Source organism: Squalius cephalus (assembly GCF_949319135.1).
Source record: "Squalius cephalus genome assembly, chromosome: 10".
In the NCBI taxonomy this organism is placed as follows: Eukaryota; Metazoa; Chordata; class Actinopteri; order Cypriniformes; family Leuciscidae; genus Squalius; species Squalius cephalus.
Window position 1 is genome coordinate 4,359,970 of NC_137131.1, and position 24,216 is coordinate 4,384,185.

The 24,216-nt window shown below is 36.1% G+C and overlaps 2 protein-coding genes across 6 annotated transcripts in view; one reads left to right on the forward strand and one right to left on the reverse strand.

Moving 5' to 3' along the window:
* matn4 (matrilin 4) lies at positions 1-24,117 on the reverse strand. 5 transcript variants are annotated; one of them, XM_079883559.1, is made up of 19 exons: positions 23,958-24,117; positions 19,030-19,146; positions 17,550-18,113; positions 16,256-16,378; positions 16,044-16,166; positions 14,733-14,855; positions 14,342-14,464; positions 13,445-13,567; positions 12,788-12,910; positions 11,714-11,836; positions 11,292-11,414; positions 10,886-11,008; positions 9,461-9,583; positions 8,834-8,956; positions 6,817-6,939; positions 5,863-6,276; positions 4,940-5,092; positions 4,539-4,643; positions 1-683 (listed from the first exon to the last, which is right to left on the reverse strand). In XM_079883559.1, the coding sequence occupies exons 2-19, from the start codon at positions 19,100-19,102 to the stop codon at positions 625-627; spliced, it is 2,844 nt and encodes a 947-aa protein (XP_079739685.1). In that variant the 5' UTR covers positions 19,103-19,146; positions 23,958-24,117; the 3' UTR covers positions 1-624. The 5 variants fall into 5 exon arrangements, with proteins under 5 accessions (XP_079739685.1, XP_079739686.1, XP_079739687.1 ...); XM_079883560.1 differs by lacking the exon at positions 13,445-13,567; XM_079883561.1 differs by lacking the exon at positions 9,461-9,583.
* rbpjl (recombination signal binding protein for immunoglobulin kappa J region-like) overlaps positions 21,540-24,216 on the forward strand; it is a 23,087-nt gene continuing 20,410 nt past the window's right edge. Inside the window, exons 1-2 of the mRNA XM_079883564.1 lie at positions 21,540-21,745; positions 23,893-23,962. Of these exons, the coding sequence (XP_079739690.1) occupies positions 21,712-21,745; positions 23,893-23,962 (104 nt within the window). The 5' untranslated portion in view covers positions 21,540-21,711. The remainder of the gene's footprint in view (positions 21,746-23,892; positions 23,963-24,216) is intronic.

The window sequence follows — 24,216 nt, forward strand, 5'->3', positions numbered from 1 at the left end:
TTTACACAAATCTCATTTTAGTGTTAACAAACCATTCAGGCCATTCTTGAGTCCAAAAATCTGTTTGCAGTCCAGTTAAACAATTAACAAATATCAGACGTGTTCCTCGGAGTATTTCAAATATTCAGGCACAACATTGACGGGAAACAGCTTTGGTAATATGGAGTGCTTCATTTGCCTCATTGTGTCTCTCTCTTTTGGTATCAGTATTTTGTCTGTAAACTAATGATTGTAAGAGTGTCATTACTAACTAATTGTTTTTTTGTAATATAGCCTATATGTGCATAAAAGGAAGGTTTTATAGATCCACACAAATTTGGTGCCAATAAAAAACAGATGCAAACATTATAATGATGACAATACTTCAGAGTGGTACCAAAAACTTAATTTCCCTTTTTAGTGTATAAATGCTAATATCAAATTTGCCATAAATACATACCTCTCTATAAACCATACAATACAGATCATGTATAAATAGAGAACAATATTAGCCATGTCCAAACATGGCAGCAGAATTATTTGGCCTCATGCCTCAGACATCTACACCTGTAGATCTTTTGACTGTAGGGCCCTTGACCCCCAGCGGGCCCCTTCCTCCTCCAAACGGTTGTGTGATTTGCTCTTTCATTTTCTTGTGAGCAACTGGTTCTCCAGCACCTCCAATCGCTTGGTCATAGCTGACAGTGACATATAGTTAAGGAAATATACTATAATAAATGATCATATAATCATACTTAGCATCTTACCTTTCTGCATTTTTGGCTGTTGTAGGCATTATATATTTTTACATTTTCTTAAGAAGATGTGAGAGATGTTTGCCAGTGCAAAACTTGCTGATACAAGTCTAGTGTGTTCTAGGTGGTTTCTAATTGCTTGTTTGCACATCCTGGGTGTTTTTTAGGTGGTTCCTTAGAAGCACAGCTAGCAAGGTTCATTTTAATACAGTAGTGACAGTTTCATATTGTGTCCATGCCCAACCATTGATGTCCACAATCACCTTGTTTTGGTGGTGGCACATTATCACTGAAGTAGTCATTAAATTGAGCAAAATGTTCCATGTCAAATGTTCCGACAAGATTCGCCGAACGCAGTGCATTTAAAGCATTAGCCACCTACTGAGTACTCTCATTATCATCCATATCCATTACAAAACAGGGATATATTGATGAAAAATTTAAATAAAAGCTTGAAAATTACTTTTTGTGTTTTCAGAGGATGGATGCTTCCATGATACCACAATGCGCCACCGCGCGGGGTGTTTTGACTCATCACCAAAGGTGTTATTGCGACTGGTTAGCAACAAGCTGGTTTTGTTAACATCAGCATGGATTTGAAAATCACATTTCATTGGTTCAGACTCATGCCATCTAGAATTCGCTATGAATATTCACAAAGTTGGAATGTTGCGAGAAGAGAGTAGAGAAAAACTGCAATTTTTCATTATTTAGGAAGGTACACCTCTCAGAAAACAAACAAATATAGATACTTTTAGATGCTTAATTGCTATTTGGAGCATTGGGATCACTAGACGATGGTTTAATGAACTAATTTTTGTGAAAACCTAAAATTCGACCAAAATTGACATATTTCACTTGTTTTGCCTGTAGCTCATAATCAGCCCATGTGCGCATTCTGGTTTTGCCAGCATGGGTCACATTTGCTTCTTTTGAAGCCATCAGTCTGCATTATTTTAATTTCACTTATTTTTTCAAATAATCCTGCTTAACAGAAGAATTTGTGGTGAAAAACGACATTACCCATGATGCTGTACAGAAAATACCACTAATCACAGCGTCACAAGAAGCAAAGCGCGCCTATGAGCTCTTTACCTCCACCTACACCCAACTACTCACCTACTACACAGTCTTGTATTTTTTTTTTTGTCCGATTTTAAAATACTTTCTTGCTTCAAATTAAAGTTTGTGATGTTGTGATTCACCTCATAACTGATTGGCTTGGTTCAAGTCCTATAACGCTTTAACAAAGCCAATTTATGTTTTAAATCCCTATGTGAGAAAAAAATTGAAAAAATGCTTCCGGAACCAACGCTGCCGAAAAAGTGGGCGGGCACTAATGCACTCTATAGACCTAATGTTGTAGCCCCGCCCCTTTTCAGCACTGCGCTCGTTGTGTTCTGTCTTCCGGTTTGTATTTCCACAGGATGAAGGTAATATCTTACTGATTTATGAATGAAGCGCTCGTTTTAAAATCTTCCTAGTCTACTGACATCTGATATGACATCCGCTTCAAAGTTCAAACATTACAATGCTCATGAAAACTTTCATTAACTCTACAATAAGTAAATCCACTTCACCAGCTAATTACTCTTCAACAACGATGCCATAGAAATATACAGAGCTACCGCAAAAAACTGAAGTTCAAAGACAAAATTTTAAAGATGCTGTGTCCTTTTTTCTCTGGCGCATTAAGTCTATAGTGTTTTGTTTTAGCTTGCACCACTAATAAACAATTTACATATTTACACCAAAAGGTAAATGACAATGGGTCTCATTCACTAATAATTGTGTTCATGGATTATTTTGTATTTGTACGCAAAGGAGAACTTCTCACGAAAAATCTCCGGCTAATTCACAACACGTTCGTATGCACATGAATTTGTTCTTAACATCATTCTGATCTTAGTGAATTCGGAGTACTCTGCACACGCTTTCCTTACAGCCTTTCGTCAGGCTCGTCAAACTTGCCGCTGTTTGCAGACACACTCTCGCCCAATCGTCGAGCAACGCCAAGTGTGCCATTCTCACCAGTTCTTACAATAAACACCTTTTATACAGACCTCTCATTAGCCAGCTGGACATACGCGTATATCTGTGTTATTCAGAGAAACCTCGCAGCTGAAGCTATAACACAGCTTTTCTTACTCTTTAATTATATATGATGGAATGTATTTTAGATGAAATTAGATTGTATTATTTAATCATTTTATTATATAATTTTACATATGGATTATATAATACAATTAATGCAATACTTCAATATAATTATAGTCATGTTAGGATGAAATATCACTTCTTAACATGATTATAAAGCCATATAGAGTTGTTCCTATATTTTTTTTGTAAATTTAGAATAAATTTTATGACGAAATTTTTGGTAATTCGTGATTTGTTCTTAAAATCGTTCGTACTCACATTTCACGCACAAATTTGTGCGTATGCATGCTTAGTGAATGAGACCCAGTGGCCTTTTGGCCTCTCTGGCACTTTAATTTGACGCAGTAGAGAGAAAAGACAGACGATGAGAAGATGTGGGAATTAGATTGGGAACTGTATCACTTCAAAGCAAGCATGCAAACCACTACATCCAACTGTGAAGGACATCTATCAGCAATATCTAACTGTGATGAGAGCCATGAAGCATCATCCTTCCTTAGTAATCTCGTCAAATTCTAGTTAAATGGATCCAGCGGAGACGTGCATCTGCATCTAGTAGTTCAGAACCATCTGTTTCTGGCCTCAGACACGGACAAGGGCTCTTTTGAGCTTGGATAAATGATGCTGAGTGAGAGATCTGAAACAAAGAGCCATTGAAGCGTGTGGTCACAGAGGTTTATGTCAGAAGCCAAAGCAGAGGGGCCAGTCTGGAACAGATCAGACCGACAGACACAATCTAGACTCTCTCCGTACAGAGGGGCTTCTGTTAAACACTTTAGCTGGTTGTAATAATGCGTAAATCCACTAGTTATACACTACCGTTCAAAAGTTTGGGGTCTGCAAGATTTTTGATGTTTTTGAAAGAATTTTCACCAATTATTCTCACCAAGGCTGCATTTATTTGATAAAAAAATACTGTAAAATATTAGTGAAATATTATTCATTTAAAATAACTGTTTTCTATTTTAATATATGTGACCCTGGATCACAAAACCAGTCACATGTCGCACGGGTATATTTGTGGCAATAGCCAACAATACATTGTATGGGTCAAAATTATCGCTTTTCCTTTTATGCCAAAAATCATTAGGACATTAAGTAAAGATCATGTTCCATGAAGATATTTTGTAAATTTCCTACCGTAAATATATAAAACATTTATTTTTGTGAGTGAATGCAGCACAATCGCGAACATAAATGGACAACTTTAAAGGAGATTTTCTCAATGTTTAGATTTTCTTTGCACCCTCAGATTCCAGATTTACAATAGTTGGTTCTCGACCACATATTGTCCTATCCTAACAAACCATACATCAATGGAAAGCTTATTTATTCAGCTTTCAGATGATGTATACATTTCAATTTCAGAAAATTGACCCATGTGACTGGTTTTGTGATCCAGGGTCACATATTTGAAAATGTGATTTATTCCTGTGAATTTGTCAGCATCATTACTCCAGTCTTCAGTATCACATGATCCTTCAGAAATCATTCTTAAGGTTAGGGATTTTTCAAAATAGTAGAAATGATGCTGGCCTTAATAAACAGCACTAATGAGCAAAAAAATAGAGTTTCATGGTGTAGTTGAATGTGCTGAAAAGAAAGCATTGTTTAAAGGATTTGTAATAAATATATAAAGGATATGTTTCTGGGTGAGCTGGTCTAGGGTGGACATCGTAACCTGTTGGAACTCCACAAGACTTTCACAAGCGCAGGGGTTCTTAACCTCGATCTCTCCTTGACTCTCAGCTGAAAAATGTTGCAATAAGTGAGAATGAAATAACCAATCATCATTATAAAAAGAATTTCCCTCAAATTTGCATTTGCATTTATGCATTTTGCAGAAATGCAAATGTGAGGGAAATGCTTTTTATAATGAATATACTGTGTGTATAGGATTCTCATTGGCACCTTCTTATGTAAATAATGCATGTGTGTGTGTATATCAGGCTCTAGATGGTGCTAAAGAACAACATGCTGTGTAAATATGTTTGCCATCTAATCCAGATCTATGTGTGTGTGTATTCTCAGTGTTTCAAACGCACCTGCGCAGACATTGAGTTTGAGGTTCTCTGCGATCTGGCTGATGGCAGTGAAGTCGGCGCTGTAGAAGAAGTGTTTTTCCACAGGCTCAGAGGCAATCTCTCTCAGCTCATCCTCAACAGCTTTACCCACACCAACAGCATACATGGTGATACCTGAAACACACAAGACACATCGAATGTTCCAAAGGACAGACCTTTCATGTTAAGGAGTAAAAAAGGTATAAATTAAGAAAACATTTTTTTTCAATAAAATGGTAAGAGAGAAGATGCTTGTGCTTTAAGCTTAAGCTTTTTTGACTGTCAATTTTTGTTAAAATGTATATCTTTATTAATTATATATGAGTTCACAATTTTTTTTGACAATTAGAGACATATCTGATGACATTAAAAAAAGAATTTATCTAATATCTTTCAATCTATCCTAGAAATAAATAATCTAAAATATTTCAAAATATATAGGCTAAATGAATATATTTAAAAAAAAAAAAACCTAAATGTTACAAAGCTAAACTAGACTAAATTTGACTTTTTTTTTCAAGTTTGATAAAGGAAAAATTTTTTTATAATTTTTGGAGAATTTCCATTCTAATTTCTAATAATCTAAAATTGTATAATTCAAATCTATCTAATTTGTTATAATCTGTTCTAGAAATAAATAAAAAAATATAAAACATTTAAAAATATATAAAAGATTATAATATTTACACAAAAAAAAATGTTAGCTAGACTAGACTAACATGTGATTTCTTCTATTTTGATAAAGAAAAAAATTAAGAAAAATTAAATCATATTTTTAATATAAAAGATAAATTCTTTAACTACAATCTGTGTACAAAAAAATATTTTTAAGTGTTTGTATCATTTCTGTGACTGTAACACTTTGGTCACTGTTACACTTTTGTAACACCCCTAAATAATAATACCTGCTTCCTTGGCCTTCTTGGCCCACTCTTGAATATCATCCTGTGAACGGCCATCCGTAAAGACCAGGCCGACCCGTGGGATGTTCTTCCCAGCAGGACGGGCTCCATCAGCCTCGGTGAAGCTGTTCTCCACCATGTGTTTGAGAGCCAAGCCTGTCATGGTACCCTTCTCCATGTATTCCACATTCATCACAGCCTTTTTGATCTCTTCTTTTGTCTGATACATGCTGAGCGTGAACTCTGTCCGCACTCGGCTTGAGTACTGGACGAGACCCACACGTGTCCCTTTAGGGGAGATGTCCAGCTGATCCACCACCTGGTTGACAAACTGCTTGACCAGCTCGAAATTCTGTGGCCGCACACTCTTGGAACCATCGATGAGGAGGACTAGGTCGATGTTGGAGGATCGACAGGCTTGAAGAGGGCATAAGAAACAAAACATGTATTTCTGAACTGTGACACATATTTTTAATGCTTAGCAGAGAAAGTGGGACTTTTTTAGATTTATAAAGGTGTCTAAAAGTGTTTTTAATGTGTAAAATTGTTGTGCCACAAAATAGAACTGCAAAAATATGTTTTCATATTCTACCAGGTGCTGCACTGTGCAAAACTTATTGGTGAAATGTGCAAAGTTTAATATTTAGCCTCGGTTTAGAAACAAATACGATAGTTTTCATAAAAGTATGAGCAATAGTAAAACTAATGGTAATACACCTTACTTAAAGTGATCTCTGAAAATTAAACCGAGATAAAAAAAAGTATTTCAACACTGAAAAAAATACATACTTCACCTTTAACAACAAAGCATGCAGTTCTTGCAGACACCAATCTATACATTGCAAATAGAAACTTTTCCAGCTTTAGGAATTCAGCTTTAGGCATTTCCCCTTTTAAACTAATGTTTAGGACAATCTCATCTGTAATATGGGTCGTCTGAATGAAAGTGTTCCTTACTTCCGCAGGTCTTGCCGTCGTCCTGAAGCACATGGCCCTCAGGACATATACAGTGGTATGATCCCGGAGTGCTTACACACTGGTGTTCACAACCATGTTCGACTGTGTTGCATAAGTTATCCGCTGCAGAAGACATAAACATGAAGAGTGTGCCTTAAACCACATCAAAATCATTTAGGAAGAATATTTTTCTTCAGCAAGGATGCATTAAATTAATCAACAGTGACAGTAAAGACCTCTATGGTAAAGACATTCATATTTTGGTTTCCACAAAATATTAAGCAGCACAACTGTTTTCAACATTGATAATAATAAGAAATGTTTCTTGAGCAGCAAATCAGCATATTAGAATGATTTCTGAAGGATCATGTGACACTAAAGAGTGAATGCATATTTAACGCATAAATGCATATACATGCATAATTTTAAGAAATGTTTTTGACACTTATTCAAATAGAAAAACAATAAAAATATGACATTGTTAGCAGACAGAGAGGAAATCTGGTGAAAAGATGACTGGACTCTTTAAAGCAAACGTCCAGAGCCTTTAGGTAAACTTAAAAAGTGATAAACGACACACTTGATATTTTTGGTCTTTCCAGCTGTTCATGGCCAAGGTCTGGGAAGGTCATCAAGCTTAAAGAGGGGGCGCTTCACTTCCTTGCCAGCTGATTTTGAACAGTTTTAAAGGTAACCATACAGTGTTGAGCAATTTGAGCGCAGTTTGGGAACAGAAAATATTTATGAGGTGGATTAATCTGATAATCAACTCGGAAGGTCAATAAATCTTATCTTATCTCAAATGTTTTGAAAGCAAAAAAGTTGGAAAGTTGGAAAAGTAAATGTTTTGCTCTTGAAAAGCAAGCTGTTGTTGTAACCAATAAAATATAGACATTAATATGTACTAAGCTAATTCTACCGCTGCTTAGAACTATTTTTTTTTGCAATTGTTTTGGGAAAACCTACTAACAGCTGTTTCTGTGCATTACACTAGGAAAAGAGAAAGTATATTAATACCAAAACTTCTTTAAGGGGACATATGCTCTTTTTCAAAGTCTTGATTTTGTTTTTGGGCTCTATTAGAATAGGTTTTCATGCTTGAATGTTGAAAACACACATTAGTTTTCACATATTTTACATTGTTGCAGCACCTCTCTTCCCAGTCTGTCAGTAACGCTTTTTCTGTCAGGATCACTATCGTCAAATACGATTGACAATTAGCATACAGTTTGGATTGGGGGTATGGTTCTGTTCTGGGCAAGAACTCCCATGCAGCCTAGCATGGATAAGAGCAGGGAGAGCAACAATAACCCCCCTTAGGGTAAACAGAACAGAACCAACATGAATGTATTGTAGATTTCATTAATTAATTTTAATGTGCAACATAATTAGAGAATTTTAGTCAGATTCAGGGGGAATCAGAATGCCAAATCGTGACTGACGAGAGGAGCTGGGGATGGAGAAGGGTAATTAGCTCCTGAGAAACACTGTTGATAATACTGATGAGCTTATATATGTATGCAGTGATAGGCGTTGTATTCCTATAGGTAGACATGGATCAGCTTAGAGTCAGCTGATGCGAGTTTGCTAACGTGACTTGCCAGAACTGACACTACACTTAATATTTAGTTCCAGTCTTTACGAAGCCCCTCCTTCCAAAACATGCAGTGTGCTCAGTGGTCAGCCTCAGTTTCAACACACTTCGCAACTATCGCACAGTGTGTTCTGATTGGTCGGCTAACTAAAGCAAATCAACAAGGCCTCGGCCCTTTTTTTTGTATATGCTTTGGGTGGGAATTATTTAAATTAGGAATACTGTGACTGAAATAGAGGCGTTTCAGAGAATAACGTCCTTTGGAGGAACTTTGGGTTTTGTAACTTTGCAGACCTTTTTCATGCTCAAACAGCAACATTACACACTAAAGAAAGTTGAACATAAAAAAAGGCATAATGGGACCCCTATAATCCACTTTAATGCAGTCAATATAACAGGATCAGTGCGGTGCTTGATACATACACTGGCAGGTCTTTCCGTTCCCCTGAAGAGTGTATCCCTCATTGCAGCGACAGTAGAAACCATTGAGCACACCAACACAGTGATGATCACAACTGTGATTCCCAAATGAACAGTAATCGATCACTAAGAGATAAAAACAAAGGAAATAGTGTTTTAGTGAGCAAATATCCACTTAATTGGAAATGACTTTACTTGAGGGGTCTGATCATAATGCAAGCATTTTCCCCCATAAGCAAAGATTTATACTTAAAGGGCATAGGGTAGAGAACATCTCCTTAAAATATCTCATGCAAAACTAACTACCATCAGAAGTCAATTTCTTCAAAAAGGTATTAAATATTATATTTTAATGATTCTGAAAGGTACAATTTTAAAATCATAATTAGAACTAAATATTTTATGAACAGCACCCCCTGTTGTGAACAAAAAACGAAACATGCAAGATCATGATGTAGCTGTCCATTTTAAGAAATTATTACGGCAAGAAAAAACAACATAATGAGAGCTAAACGATTTAAGAAGCCTGTTGCCAAGTTAAACAGAGCAAGCATGCATGATTAGCATTGTGTTAGTTTTGTGTGCATAGATCTGGAACAGTGATCGTGTGGACCAGTTACTCTCACTAACTTGTGCAGGTCTTCTTGTCATCATTGAGAGTGTATCCGTCCTTACAACGGCAGTTAAAGCCTTTGAGGACACTCACACACTCATGCTCGCAGCTATCATTCCCAAATGAGCAGTAATCGATCACTGGAACAGGAAGAGGATGGCAAGAAACACACTTTACAAAAGCAGAGAACACTGCCATCGATACACAAGTTGTATGCACAGAGAAGCACCCATAAGTTACTGTTTTTAAGTTGTTGTTAAATGCTTAAGAAGTAGACTTTTAACATCTAAAGGTTTCACAGACAAGGCTTAAGCCTAGTCCCAGACTAAAATGGATGTATTAGCTGTTTTAACTGAAAGCAAACTTGCACTGATATATCTTAAAATATGTCAGTGTCATTGTTTTGTCTCAAGATGCACACCAGTAATGTTTTTTTCTAAGGCACGTTTATAAAAGCTACTTAAATGTCCTAATTTAAATATGGCCTGCTCCTGGCTTAATCCAAGCCCTGTCTGTGAAACCTGCCTTAATGTAACCGATGTGTTTATGGTTTTTTTGTTGTCCTTGCAATGTTTTACATTTACATTTATTCATTTAGCTGACGCTTTTATCCAAAGCGACTTACAATTGCTATATATGTCAGAGGTCGCACGCCTCTGGAGCAATTAGGGGTTAAGTGTCTTGCTCAGGGACACATTGGTGTCTCACAGTGGATTCGAACCCGGGTCTCTCACACCAAAGGCATGTGTCTTATCCATTGCACCACCACCACCACATTTTATTGATTGATTGTTTTGTCCTTGCTGTTAATTCTTGTTTTGGTACTGGTTGCTTTTTACCAGCAAACCCAGTGGAAGCCAATTGCTGCCTCATAAAAAAAAAAAAAAACATAAATAATAATAACTTTGTGACCTGACTTTTTACAATTGCAACTTTATCTCCCAATTATTTCAGATTTACACTTCTGTTCAAAAATGTGGGAATGGGTTAAGGTTTTTTATTTTTTTATGTTTTTGAAAGAAGTCTTTTATGCTCTCCAATGCTGCATTTATTTGATAAAAAAAAACAGCAAAAACAGGAATATTGTGAAATAATATTACAATTTAAAACAAAATTTCTATTTGAATATATTTTAAAACGTAATTTATTCCTGTGATGAAAAAGCTGAATTTTCAGCATCATTACTCCAGTCTTCAGTGTCACATGATCCTTCAGAAATCACTTAATATGCTGTTTAATATTTTTGTGGAAATAGTGATTTTTTTTTTTTTGTAACAAATACTGTCATATTTGATCAAATGAGTACATATTTACTGAATAAACATGCTAATATCTTTCAACAAAAAAAAATCTTACTTGGCCCCAAACTTTTGAATGGTAGTGTATATCTCATTTTATTTCTAATTATTAGTATATTTGTATGATATGTTGCCCTCACTAACTTGTGCAGGTCTTCTTGTCATCGTTGAGTGAGTATCCATCGTTACAAATGCAGTGAAAGCCTTTAAGGACACTCACACACTCGTGCTCACAGCTATCATTCCCAAATGAGCAGTAATCGATCACTGGAACAGGCAGAAAGAAGCAGAGAAGCTCAAAATATGGAGTAAGACGAGCAGCCAAAGTAGTTGGCAAACAGCAAAATGTTTTGTAAGAGGAAGAAGCATAGAAAGGAAACTTGAAAAAATGTTATTACATTTATTTTTCTACTGAGATGTGCTTGTTTTATGGATTTGGAGTTAAGCATGGACTTACTGGAATTATAAAAGATATGAAATATTTTGGTTTTGTACTTAAGTATCAAATTGGGCTGTGTGTGTGGATTTGAATCATGTGGCCTTCACTAACTTGTGCAGGTCTTCTTGTCATTGTTGAGTGAGTATCCATCGTTACAAATGCAGTGAAAGCCTTTGAGGACACTCACACACTCGTGCTCGCAGCTATCATTCCCAAATGAGCAGTAATCGATCACTAAATATGGATTAAATGGATTTAAGGACATGACCAAACAGGATAAACATTTCTCTTTTATATAAACGTTATAGTTCAGAAATTTCCGCTGTTCTTTAAATCATGATTAGATTATAACAGATAAAACCACAGCTCTTTTTGTGACCATGTCTGTTGGAGATCAGTTTGGAAACCTATTACACTGAAAAGCTATTATAAGTTTAGCAATGGATGGCCCAAAAATTGATACTAAACAACTGAGAAAAAAGCGAGGAAATTAAACGAGTGAATGTAGAAATGGATTGTGAGCCTTCACTAACTTGTGCAGGTCTTCTTGTCATCGTTGAGTGAGTATCCATCATTACACCGGCAGTGAAAGCCTTTGAGGACACTCACACACTCGTGCTCGCAGCTATCATTCCCAAATGAGCAGTAATCGATCACTAAATATGGATTAGATGGATTAGAATTCAAGGATATTACATTCTGTGCAGAATATAGTAAATATTTCATTAATCCCTAATTAACATTTTTTCAGCATTTGGGTATTTTAAAGGAAAGTTTCTTCCAAATGTTTCACAATATTTCTCAAGTGTCTACCATGAATTATTGGAAAGCCTAAATAAGTCCACTACAAATGGTGCATTACACAAGATGGGTGTAAGAGACTTTTTGGTCTCAATCAACATAGAAAAAGTAAAGGATTTTTTTCCTGACAAGCAAAATCTAAAGAGCATCTCTGTTTGAACAGTTAGTGTGTTCAAGTCCTCCTGGGAAGATTGTATTTATGAGTCGTAATTACAACGTCAGGTGATTTCAAATAACTTTGCTCGGAGCAAAATGGCAATGCACCTCTTCTGCATAACATTCAACAAGATTTTTATAAACTCTAAATCTACAAAATGATGCATAAAATGTGCATTGTGTGTTTTTACTTTATGTTTTTATTACAATTTTAATGGCCTGAATCATTATGTATTCTACCGTAACTGTACAATACTGTCATATTTTGTCCATGCAACGTAGATTTTATTACAAATGAAAACAAATTTGTTCAATAATTTTTACAAATTTACCATTAATACAGATACAGACTCTCACTGACATGCTCCTAACTTGGAATCTCAGGGCTTAAAGAAAATCCAGTTTCCCCACTCGTAATTACGACATTGTGGTGAAGTTCGTGTGCGTTTAACTCGTAAATACGATCTTTCCAACATGACTTGAATGTACCAAGTGTTCAAACTGGAAAAACGCCACTTGTTTGGAAAGCTCTTACAAGCTTAGCAATCAATGGCCAAAATATTGATGGTAAACAATTGACAAAAAATGGAAGGGAATTGATTTGTAAGGAAGGTTGATTGTGAGCAGAATGATATTCTGCCTTCACTAACTTGTGCAGGTCTTCTTGTCATCATTGAGAGTGTATCCATCATTACAGCGGCAGTGAAAGCCTTTAAGGACACTGACACACTCGTGCTCGCAGCTATCATTCCCAAATGAGCAGTAATCGATCACTAAATATGGATTAGATGGATTAGAATTCAAGTATATGACATTCAGTGCCGAATTTTCGAATTAATCTCACATATAACTTGTGATTTACAGCATGTAAATGCTCTAAGTTAAGTTTCCTTCTAATTGTTTCTCAAGTGTCTACCAATGATCTTGATTTGGTCATCATATGCTCACATTGGGGACTTATATATACTGTTTTTTTGGGGGGGTGAAACAGGAGGACAGGGTTTTGGAGAGAGGCTGTGTGGCCTAATTTAGCAGCTAAAACCTTGTAGACAAACATCTAAAATCCCTTACAAAAGCTGTAAGTGCTTTGAGAAAAAACAGACAGCAGTGAGAGGAAGGATATTAGACCCTTTGACCCTTTTGGATCCACATCTGTTGGTGTTCAATCTAGCAGCTTTGCAAGATTGAGCTTTGCAGGGTTGCCGCAATACTAACGGTAGACAATTAAGAAAAATAGAAGGAAAACAGATTTTGAAGGAACACCGTTGATTCCATGAATGTAAAAACTGACGATGGCCTTCACTAACTTGTACAGGTCTTCATGTCATCGTTGAGTGAGTATCCATCGTTACAACGGCAGTGAAAGCCGTTGAGGACACTCACACACTCATGCTCGCAGCTATCATTCCCAAATGAGCAGTAATCGATCACTGGAACGGGCAGAGAAGAGTTAGAAAGCTTTGGCAAAGCAGGAAGAGCAAATAAATCACATCATAGTAACATACAAGCTGTGTTTCAGAATAGTTAAGCTGCAAAAACGATGTGCATGTGTCTCTTTAGAGGTGCTGGAGAGTAACTAGCTTCAGTCAGAGATAACTTAGCTTAGCTGTCTTCAAAACAGTTTAGCTTTTCCAGTAACAAGCTACTTTTGCCTACAAATTGCAGTGTAGCATGGAAAATAATTTTTTTTTTTTAATTATTGTTTGCAAATTTTGTTCCAGTCCACAAAACTACTGCTTTGTCACGAATAGCCTTAATTTAGTTTGCTACTTTTTGATAGTAGCTTGTAGCACAGCTAACAAAAAGTAACTTGATTGTAGCTTGCTAAGATAATAGGCTAATCAATTAGCTTCTCCATACTGCTTATAAGCAGCTCTTGATTGTTTTGCAGTTTTTACTGTATACTATAAAGTCTGTGTGGAACTATAAGCTAAAACACTAAAACACTTTGTTTTTGTTCAGTGGCTTAACCAGCTGGTAACAGCAGGAATGGATAGATAAGTAGCGTGTGCTTTATAGCAGCATAACGCAGCCATGCGGAAGCTGTGATGACATTTCAAACTTTCCCTTTGCATGAGAGACTGTTCCATGTGCTTGAAAAAATGTTAGTTAGGATAATGTCTATGTCTAGCATGTAATTATAGGCTTGTAGTGTTGTGGGTATATAAAACGTTCATATGTGAATTGTGTGTGCCCTCACTGACTTGTGCACGTCGTTTCATCCTCATTGAGTGAGTATCCTTCACGGCATTGGCAATAAAAGCTCTGAAGCACGCTCACACACTCGTGCTCACAGCTATCATTCCCAAATGAACAGTAGTCGATCACTGGAACAGGCAGACAAAAGCATGAAACTTTGGTGATGAGAAAACACATGCAAGATTCATCTCTAAGTTTGCATTTGGCTATGCAAACATCCAACAAATGTCAGTTTCTCTTTAATCACCTGCTCTGCATTAATATGGTATATGCAGTGCATACTACTAATGTAACATACTGCATACTAAACAGCATATACCGTATACTGCATACTAATTTTAAAAAGTGTTGTAAGTGCAGAGAGGAAATATTTGTGTCCCAGTTGCTCTCACTAACTTGTGCAGGTTTTCAGGTCATCGTTGAGTGAGAATCCTTCTTGACAGCGACAATTAAAACCGTTGAGGACACTCACACACTGGTGCTCACAGCTATCATTCCCAAACGAGCAGTAGTCGATCACTGGAACGGGCAGAGAACAGTGAGAGAAGTCTGAGTAATTAGGTGTTAAAGACCCCATGCTTTCTGGATTTTAGTCCATGTCTATTTGTTTCGAAAGGCTAGTGTACTTCCTGCTTCACTCAGTGTTGTTAACTAAAACTAAAATGGTAGCTCTTTATTTTACAGTCCTGTTCCGCATGTACATACTATGTACTAATAGTAATTACAATAACTGGGTTATAACTAGGTGCTAACCCTGAACCTATCCCTAAACCTAACCTTAACCCATGTAGTTACCTTATATTACCAGTACTTTCTTGGGTAACTACACTGTAAGTACACTGTACATGGTCTGTAAAATAAAGTGTAACCACAAACTATTCAAACATGTTTTTGTTAATTAAAATAAAGCTTAAATAAAATATAATATTAGATGTAATACTTAAAACCTAAAATTAGATATGTTGCTTTGGCAGTTAAAGTACTAAAATTACTAAAACTGAAATAAATAGAAATTAAAGCTAAATAGAAATATATATATATTTTTAAAACTACTAAAATGACAAAAATCACATAACAAAATGACTAAAACTTAAACTAAAATTAAAATGAAAAGCCAATTAAAAAAATGAATAATAAACAGTACTTAAAAAATTCTAAATAACACCAGTTTCAATAGGAAAATATGTATATACAGGAGAGAAATTCACTCTGTGATTTCTTGGGATCTTTAAGTTTGGATTTAAGTATACAAGTAAGCAAGCATACTGTACTTGCATACCTGCAGAAGAGGTGTATATTTAGTATACAATGATGTTCCTTCAGCTATGTTCGGAATGGAATGCTAGTGTACACACTACTGCATGCTGCATACTGTACAGTATATATTATATACTGCACACTTTAGTGAATGCAGTCCAGATATTTCATGCATACACAAAATTTGCATTCTGTAATCAGTATACATAATACTGTTTAAATAGTATGGTATTATGCTATTCCGAATGTAACCCTTGTCTGTATAGTCTACTAAAATATTAGTTTATGTAAATTTTACAATTCACTCAAATTGTTACGGAGATATAATTTGTAATCATTATTTTTTAAACTATAAAAATTTAAGTATTTTCACTAGTCATCTCAAACTGTACAACAACAAAAGCAGCTCATAAACACAACAAAATATAATCAAGCACATGCATCACTAACTTGTGCAAGTTCTCTTGTCGTCGTTGAGCGTGTATCCCGTGTTACAGTCGCATGTGAATGACCCAGGGGAAGCGATACAAATCTGCTGACAATCATGCTTCCCTTCAGCACATAAATCAATGGCTGCAGGAAGCAAACACACACCTGTTGAGCACCACTGGAATGATAATTATGTCATACTTCTGTGATGTGTAGTTTGTAAGTGTACACACGCGTGCAGGTCTTGCCGTCCTCATTGAGCGTGTATCCAGGCAGACACAGACAGTGGTAGGAACCAGGCGAACTCTCACAGATGTGCTCACAGCCATGATCTGACTCCAGACACAAGTCCATCCCTGCAAATCCAATGCACATATGAGAACTGCGAAAGCAGGAACAACTAAATCATAGTGTTCACAATCACAGGGCATAAAAGCAATAGCATTAATATGCTTAAAGTCAGCATAAGATTTAAGCATTTGAATCCTTGTTGAAATAGGATATTCAACGAGAAAAAAATTAAAGGTGGGACTGATTTAAAGATCAAAGGACAATGTGAACCAATGTTCATGACAAATGTTTTTATTTTGTTTTTACTTTTGACAAAAATGTCCTTTAAACTAGTCAATTTCTCAAAATCAATTATCTTTAGTCAATTTTACTCTCACAAAAATGGCAAATCATTTTTGTTGAAAAAAAATAAAGAATAAAAAGGTTAAGATTGTAATAAATTGGATTAAATAATTTTTAAATATTTTTTAAAAGAATTTTAAGAATTAATTTATTTTATATTTAAATATATATTATTTCACGATGTATCTTAAATGTATACAGTACAATTTAAAAGTTTGGGATCAGTAATACTTTTTTAAAAGAAATGTATACTTTTATTCAACATGGATGCATCATATCAAAGATGACAGTATCATTTCTAATGAAAAAGATGGTCACACTTTAGATTAGGGTTCAATTCTCACTATTAACTACGACTTTTGCCTTAATAAACTCCTAATTACTGTTTATTAATAGTTAGTAAGGTAGTTGTTAAGTTTAGGTATTGGGTATAGGATTGAGGGATGTAGAATAAAGTCATGCAGAATAAGGCATTAATATGTGCTTTATGAGTACTAATAAACAACCAATATCCTATGCATGCTTATGAGCAACAAGTTAATTGTGAGAATTGGACACTAAACTAAATTGTTAAGATTTTCAAATCACATAAATCACAGTCACATATATAAATTACATTTTTAATTGTAATAAAATGTGGTAATAATACTACATTTTTGGTCAAATGCAGCCTCAGTGAGCATAAGAACCTTCTTTCAAGAGCTTTAAAAAAAATTACCAACCCAAAATTTTTAAACAGTATTGTATATCTTTTGTTATTGCTAAGGAAAACTTGCAACTTTGAGCTGAGGTTTGAGGTTAGAAAAGAATCCGAAAAGTTGAAAAGTTCAACACAAATGTCTAGATTCATTCACTGGGGTTCTTGAGCATATATCACATGGAGAAACACTTTACCACAAAGCTTGTCTTGGAACTGAAGCCCAAACTGGTGAATAAGGTCAAAGCTCTCCACGAGGAACACGTGATCCTCAAACGGTGGTGATGCCATTGCTCGCAGGGATGTCATATCGGCCCTGGCGACACCAATGGCGTAGATCTCAATCCCAGACTCTCTCGCAGCAGCTGCCACTTCAGCCACGCGGTCCTGAGGGCGGCCGTCCGTCACGATAACAGCTACGTGGGGAACGTTGGGACGGGCGCCTTCCTCGGCAGAGAAGGCTACACTCATGGCGTAACGGATGGCCAGGCCGGTCATTGTGCCCTGTGCCAATGGAATGATCTCGTTGATAGCTTTGACCATCTGCGCTGGCTTGCTGAAGGCTTTGAGGGAGAAGACGTTCTGGACCTGGCTGGAGTATTGGACCACACCAACTCTTGTAGCTTCCAGACCAATGTCCATCTCATGGATGATGTCAATCATGAACTTGCGCATAGTCTCAAACTCATGGGGGCGAACACTGCGGGAGCCGTCGATGATAAACACAAGGTCAACCGGACCAGATTTGCACTTTGGTTCAGCTGTAAAATGTGGGAAAATAGAATTAAAAACCACATAATGACAATACTGACACAGTTTAAAGTGAGTATGAGAAAACAAGGTTCTTTATTGGCATCGATGGCTCCATGAAGAACCTTTAACCTCCACAGAACCTTCCCAGTGTGCAAAAGGTTCTTTATAGTGGAAAAAGATTCTATAGATTACTAAAATATTCTTGACACTCAGGAAAAAAATGGTTCTTATAAGAACTGATCACCGAAAGACTATTTAGGGAACCCCAAAATGTTTTTTGTAATCAAAATTTTGCTTTTGTAATCATTTTTAAGAGGGAGTAGAAAACACTATTATCTTTTGTTCCTGACATTAAATGTTGTCCAATCAATCTCTTTTCAGGTCCAAATTAATCTGTCATTTAGTAGTCAAATTAGGAAGATGGTTGACCTGCTCCTTGGTCACCATGAACAAAATTATCAGAAATAAAAGATCTAGTATACATTAAATAAAGGTTCACCATCAAAGCAAGGATAAACATGCTTTGTGTGGTGAATTAATGGCTGCTAAGAGCATGAAACCAGCGAAATTTAAGAGGCATTTAGAAACCAAACACTCAAATTATAAAGACAATATTATGCAGTCCATTTGACTTTTCAGCCTAACCTCATGTGAATAATTTTGCATATTGAGCCGATGCAGTTCATGTAATTATAATACATGTTGGTTTATCTTTGCATGTAAAATCAGGATCCTGAATCATTTGAGAACAAGATCTAGCTGATAAAAAAAAAAACATGCTCTACAATGGCCATCTGATTTGCCAACACCAACACAATTGTGCCACCACTAAATGCTTAGTGTAATAAACAGACTCTGAGGTAGTGTCTACCGCTGTTACTGTCAAGATTGAATTATTAGTGTTATAATGGCGGTTTAACCAACCTGATTTAGGTCTTGCTTCTGTTGCAGCCATTATGGCTATTAGCACACCAACATACACCAACACATGTGTCATGTTTCGTCGACAAAGGCCCAATCTCGCCGTAAAAATCCCACTGGCTGTAGGTGGAGAAGAGAAAGAAACAGAAAAATGGCAGGTCAAGGGAAATCTGTGCTTTAAAGGCAGCCATACATTCCAGTCTGAGCTTGCAATAAAACGGCGACACCAAACAGATGGTCCACAGCAGCACTTCTAAACAGACTGTTAACATGGAAGAGTTAATAGACTTTTGGGCCAATCACATCACCACAGGCTCCGAGTTCAAACGCTGTGTGAAGTAATTGCTGGAAAATAACTGCGTCTGGGACACTGGCGCTGTAAACAGAGTGCTGTCAGTCACTTTGAAAAGGGATCTACCTCTCCAAGGGCCTGATAAGGGTTATCACTATCAGTGGTCATGGTATCACTAGAGTGTGTCATGATTTGGCATTCATTTGACTGTCTCTGAACTCAGCAGATAAAACAGCCAGACGGATTACTGCTGTGCTGCATTCCTATCTATTCAATCAAAAACAGGATTTTCAGCAGTACAATTTGCAGAGTTGAAGCTGATATGCTTACAGAAAGATTTAATACAAAATTTTAAATTCTGTCATCATATACCTACCTTCGTGCTATTCCACTCCACAAAAGTACCATAAAAGTTGATGTGCACTATTGCAAATATGAAAGCTTTATGCAATGAACAGACACAAATTTAAGATATTATTTGCTAATAATCTATAGCTCTCAAATGCCATTCTTTAAGGCCATACACAACTGTTCAAAAGTTTGGGGTAAGTAAGCTTTTTTTGGTTACACTTTATTTTACAGTATGTGTACTTACAGTGTAGTTACCGTACTGGTAATATAAGGTAACTACATGGGTTAAGGTTAGGTTTAGGGATTGGTTCAGGGTTAGTACCTAGTTATTACCCAGTTATTGTAATTACTATAAGTACATAGTATGTAAAATAAAGAGCTACCCTTTTTTAAATACTTTTTTCAGCAAGGACACTTTAAACTGATCAAAAGTGACAGTAAAAACATTTATATTGTTACAAAAGAAAGACGTTCTATTCATTAAAGAATCCTGTAAAATTCAGCATTATTTCTGAAGGCTCATGTGACTGAAGACTGGAGTAATGATGCTGAAAATCACAGGAATTAATTACATTGTAAAATATACTCAAATAGAAAACACATATTTAAGTTTATAATAACATTTCACAATATTACCGTTTTTTTACTGTATTTTTAATTTAAAAAAATGCAGCCTTGGTGAGGATAAGAGACTTCTTTCAAAAACCTTCTAAAATTACCGACATCAAACATTTGAACACTAGTGTCCGTCACGCTTCCGATGTGAACGCTCTCATTTGTTAGCATTGGTGCTAGAAAAATATACACTGCTTCTACAGATTACATATTCAAACGTGCCTCGTTGACATTAAACATGCATCTTTATGGTCATTTTTGGTCAATCTGGAAGACAAAATCATAGAGTTTTGAAATAATGACAGAATTTTCCTTTTAGGGTGAATTTACCCCTTTCAAAAAGACAAAGACGGGAAAATATATTGCACATGCATCTCTATATACCACTCTCAGCATGAAATAGAGTGACCTCTATGACCAGTGCTGGTCTGTGGTTTCTCCAAGCCTTGATTAAGATTCTGCACATAACTGTCGGTTTCAGTGGCATCCAGGTAAAAGGCAGACTTCAGTCCCCTGTGTGCAAATACAATGAAGCCTTCTGTGCTATATGTGTGCATTAGGCTTTAAGTGTGTGCGTATGAGCTGCCGAGACCCTTAACTCAGCTTTGATTATTTCAGCACTGTATGGTCACACACATCATGCTGGCAGAGAGCCAATAAATTCAGAAGATTAAAGTGGTTATTTAATGTTTACAGAGAATATAGCACCATGACTGGCTTTTGGATGGCAGTCCATGTCATCTTTAACTACACTACATTAAGCACAACATAGCAGACATTAAAAGAGGAGCTGTTATTCCAGTCCATTTGTATGTACTGATCTAAAAATTTGACTTTGAAATTGCTTCCATTAAACTGGCTTTGAAGAACATGCAGGATCTTGTAAAAGGGGTTTGCTGGTTTAATGAACACATACCCCCCATATTTAAAAATGTTCGGCCCTGCATCTGCAAAATCCATATGACTACCAAGTTGTGTAAAATCACTTTTCAATGTGATTCCTGTTTGCTTGTTGGTAGTAACTGAAAAGCCAGATGGTTTGGTGTCCATGCTTTCTCTCCACAACATAATCAGCAATAAATGTCACCCACATTTATTTCTATTTGGACTTTACGGCTCATTCCATGTTCACTTGTATCAGTAACTGCTTGCCACGTGGAGGGAGGCGTGAGAATTCAGCACCTGAGTACAGGTGACTATCTCTCAAAACAAACATGTATATAGATTTACAAATACTCCTGATAACACAGTTATTGGAATTGGAGATGGAGAAGTCTTCTTACAACAGAGCTCTGACAGTTACACTGTCGTCACATTGCGAAAGGAGAGAATAAAGTAAAACCAGGTAGCATGAACAACAGTGGAGTGTCTGGCACAGTAGAGGACTTTATGAAGATTTCAAAACGGCTGTTGTACACCTGAGCGTCATGCAGGACCAAAGGAAAGGAGACAGAGAAACAGGTCAGTGTGGGAAATATGCTAACAACGGTGGACATTATTTTAAGCAAAATAAAAAGAAAAGAAAAAAATTATATTACATAATATTTACAACATATATTACAACATATTATGTAACATTTTTATTTATTGATTAAAAATAAATAATACATTAAAAGAGAAACATGCTTGTTATCAATGGTGGGCATTCATTCAAGAAAATAATAAATTGTATTTTATTTATAATCATATTTTTATTTGTATTATATAATATTTATTATTATAACAAATAATTAAAAATAATTTTTAAAAAATCTAAAATTCTCATTACTGTAAAGCATTAAAATGAATAAATATTAATACTCAAATCATTTATCAGTATAAATTAAAGGCAGTACAAAACTGCATGGTGGGGGAATGCTCTTAATTGTTAAAAATGGCCTTAAACTTAATGGCACCAAAAATATGCTTTATATTCTTTAAGCAAAGTATTAGTTTTGACTCTGGCGTGAAATATGACCCTATCATCATAGGTTTCCGTTTCAGCAATCTCTGAGCATTAAAATTTAGGAGAGAAAAAAAAAAAAAAGTCTTGAGAGATTGATAGTGCCTCCCAACATAGTAACGTGGAGGAGTGAGAAAAGGTGACAGGCAGTAAAAAAAGAAGAGTGACAGCACATTTCTTTCAGAGTGCTGAGTATATCTTTAGAAGACTGTTCAAGCTTCCCAGATCCCAGCTCTAGCCCAATGGGATCTCCATGGGTTAAAGTCTCACAATGTAAACATTTCTCTCAGACAGACCAAAGAAAAACCCAGTGTGAGGCAGTGAGAGAGAAGACAGGATCATTAGAGGAAGAGGGCAAATGGAGGAAAATGACAAGCGTGGTTTCTTTGGCAGTAGGTTGACTGACAGCTTCACAGTTAGATTAACCAACAGCAGCTTCTTGTTATAGAAGGATTGAAAGCAGATGTGATGCTTTGCTACTAATAGCGGTTTCGCCTCCAGCCAACCATTGCGCACCTAAAGCATGTACTGGTGTCCCAAAACCAAGGGAGCTGCCTATCTAGACAGCACTGTGGAAATTCTGTTTAGGTTGGCGGCACGGCCAGTCTGTTACACGCTGATCTATATTTAGATTCGTTCAGCTCTTGGCTGTGTTCAGAATGGAGTAATTACTGCACAGTATAGGCTACTGTTTACAGTCACAGTTGCTTTAATATTATGTTAAACGGAATAAAATATGCAAGAATAAAAGTTTCAAACATTAGTAAACTGCATTCTTGTCATATAACCTCATGATGTTGCATGTTTAATTCAACGATTCAGGTCATCAATCAATCGATCATTAAATAAATGTTGCAATTTATATTCAACTTTTGTCTAGATTACAAATAATGGGTTGAAATTAACATAGCTTTGACAGAAATAACTCCTATTACTCTCCTGCAGAGACCTATACTTGGAAATCGTAGGCCAATTTGAGACCATTGCATTGTGGGAGACAGTATTCCACAGTGCTCTTAGTTTTATATTGCAAACTATAATGGATACATTACAGAACAATTACATAGGCTACTGTGCATGCTACTGCTAGGCCTACATACTGCAGAAATAGTATGAATAGTATGTTAATATGCTATTTTAAACAAATGCACTTTTCGCAGGTATAGGAGCACGACATGCGACCATAACAATGCTTTTATCTTGAAAATGGGTCACATAACATGTAAGAATGCACATAGATCGTAGGCCTATATATATATTCAACAAATCAAGTGTTTTTTTTTTTTATTAAATATCGCTACAATTTTTTTAGTATTTTCCAAGTAATCATTCTCAAACTTCTCAAAAAATAAAAAATAAACTATTTTTTTATTATTTAGCCTTAATTAAAAAAAAAAAAATCCTCAGGAAAAATTGCAGATGTTTAGCCTGAAAGCACTGTTTTAAAAAAATAGCGCGAAAATATTCCTCACCTAAGCACATTTACCATGTTGCACACATTAAATAATTTAACCATTTCACAACTGCTAATAAGTAATAAAAAAAAAATTTAGAAGGCCAGTCTTAATGTCATTAAACAAACAGTTTCAGTAGTTTTGCTTAATTTACAACTGAATAAAACTAGTAAAACACAAGAAACAAAGATAGTTTCCTCTTAATTCTCCAGGGTTGGCCATCGTGGACTCTACTGAAGCCTCTCACCTGTACACATCAGACGCGTGCTTCACTCACCTCAGGTAATGACACAGGTACAAACTCTCCTGTAGTGTGCAACGGTATCCAAAAGAACGACAAAAACGACGCTGAAGTGGTTCAGGAAGCCTATTAAAAGTGTCAAGCCGTTGCTTAAGGTCAGTAGTAACCTCTCCAGGCGATTATTCTGGGATAGAGTGAACAGTCAGGACATTGGCCAGGTATTAAATCTGCAGAGCACGTTTGAAATGTAGATCCCACCCCCGTCCGAAATGGGAAGAGCAGGCAGGATTTCTTT

Bases quoted from the DNA above. Each gene is read 5' to 3' on its own strand.
- matn4 (XM_079883559.1), bottom strand. From the start codon at position 19,102: ATGACACATGTGTTGGTGTATGTTGGTGTGCTAATAGCCATAATGGCT. The intron at 11,415-11,713 runs GTTAGTGAAGGC...ATCCATATTTAG, and splicing joins TGACAAGAAGACCTGCACAA to TGATCGATTACTGCTCATTT. The intron at 6,940-8,833 runs GTATGTATCAAG...TGTCTTCTGCAG, and splicing joins GAACGGAAAGACCTGCCAGT to CGGATAACTTATGCAACACA.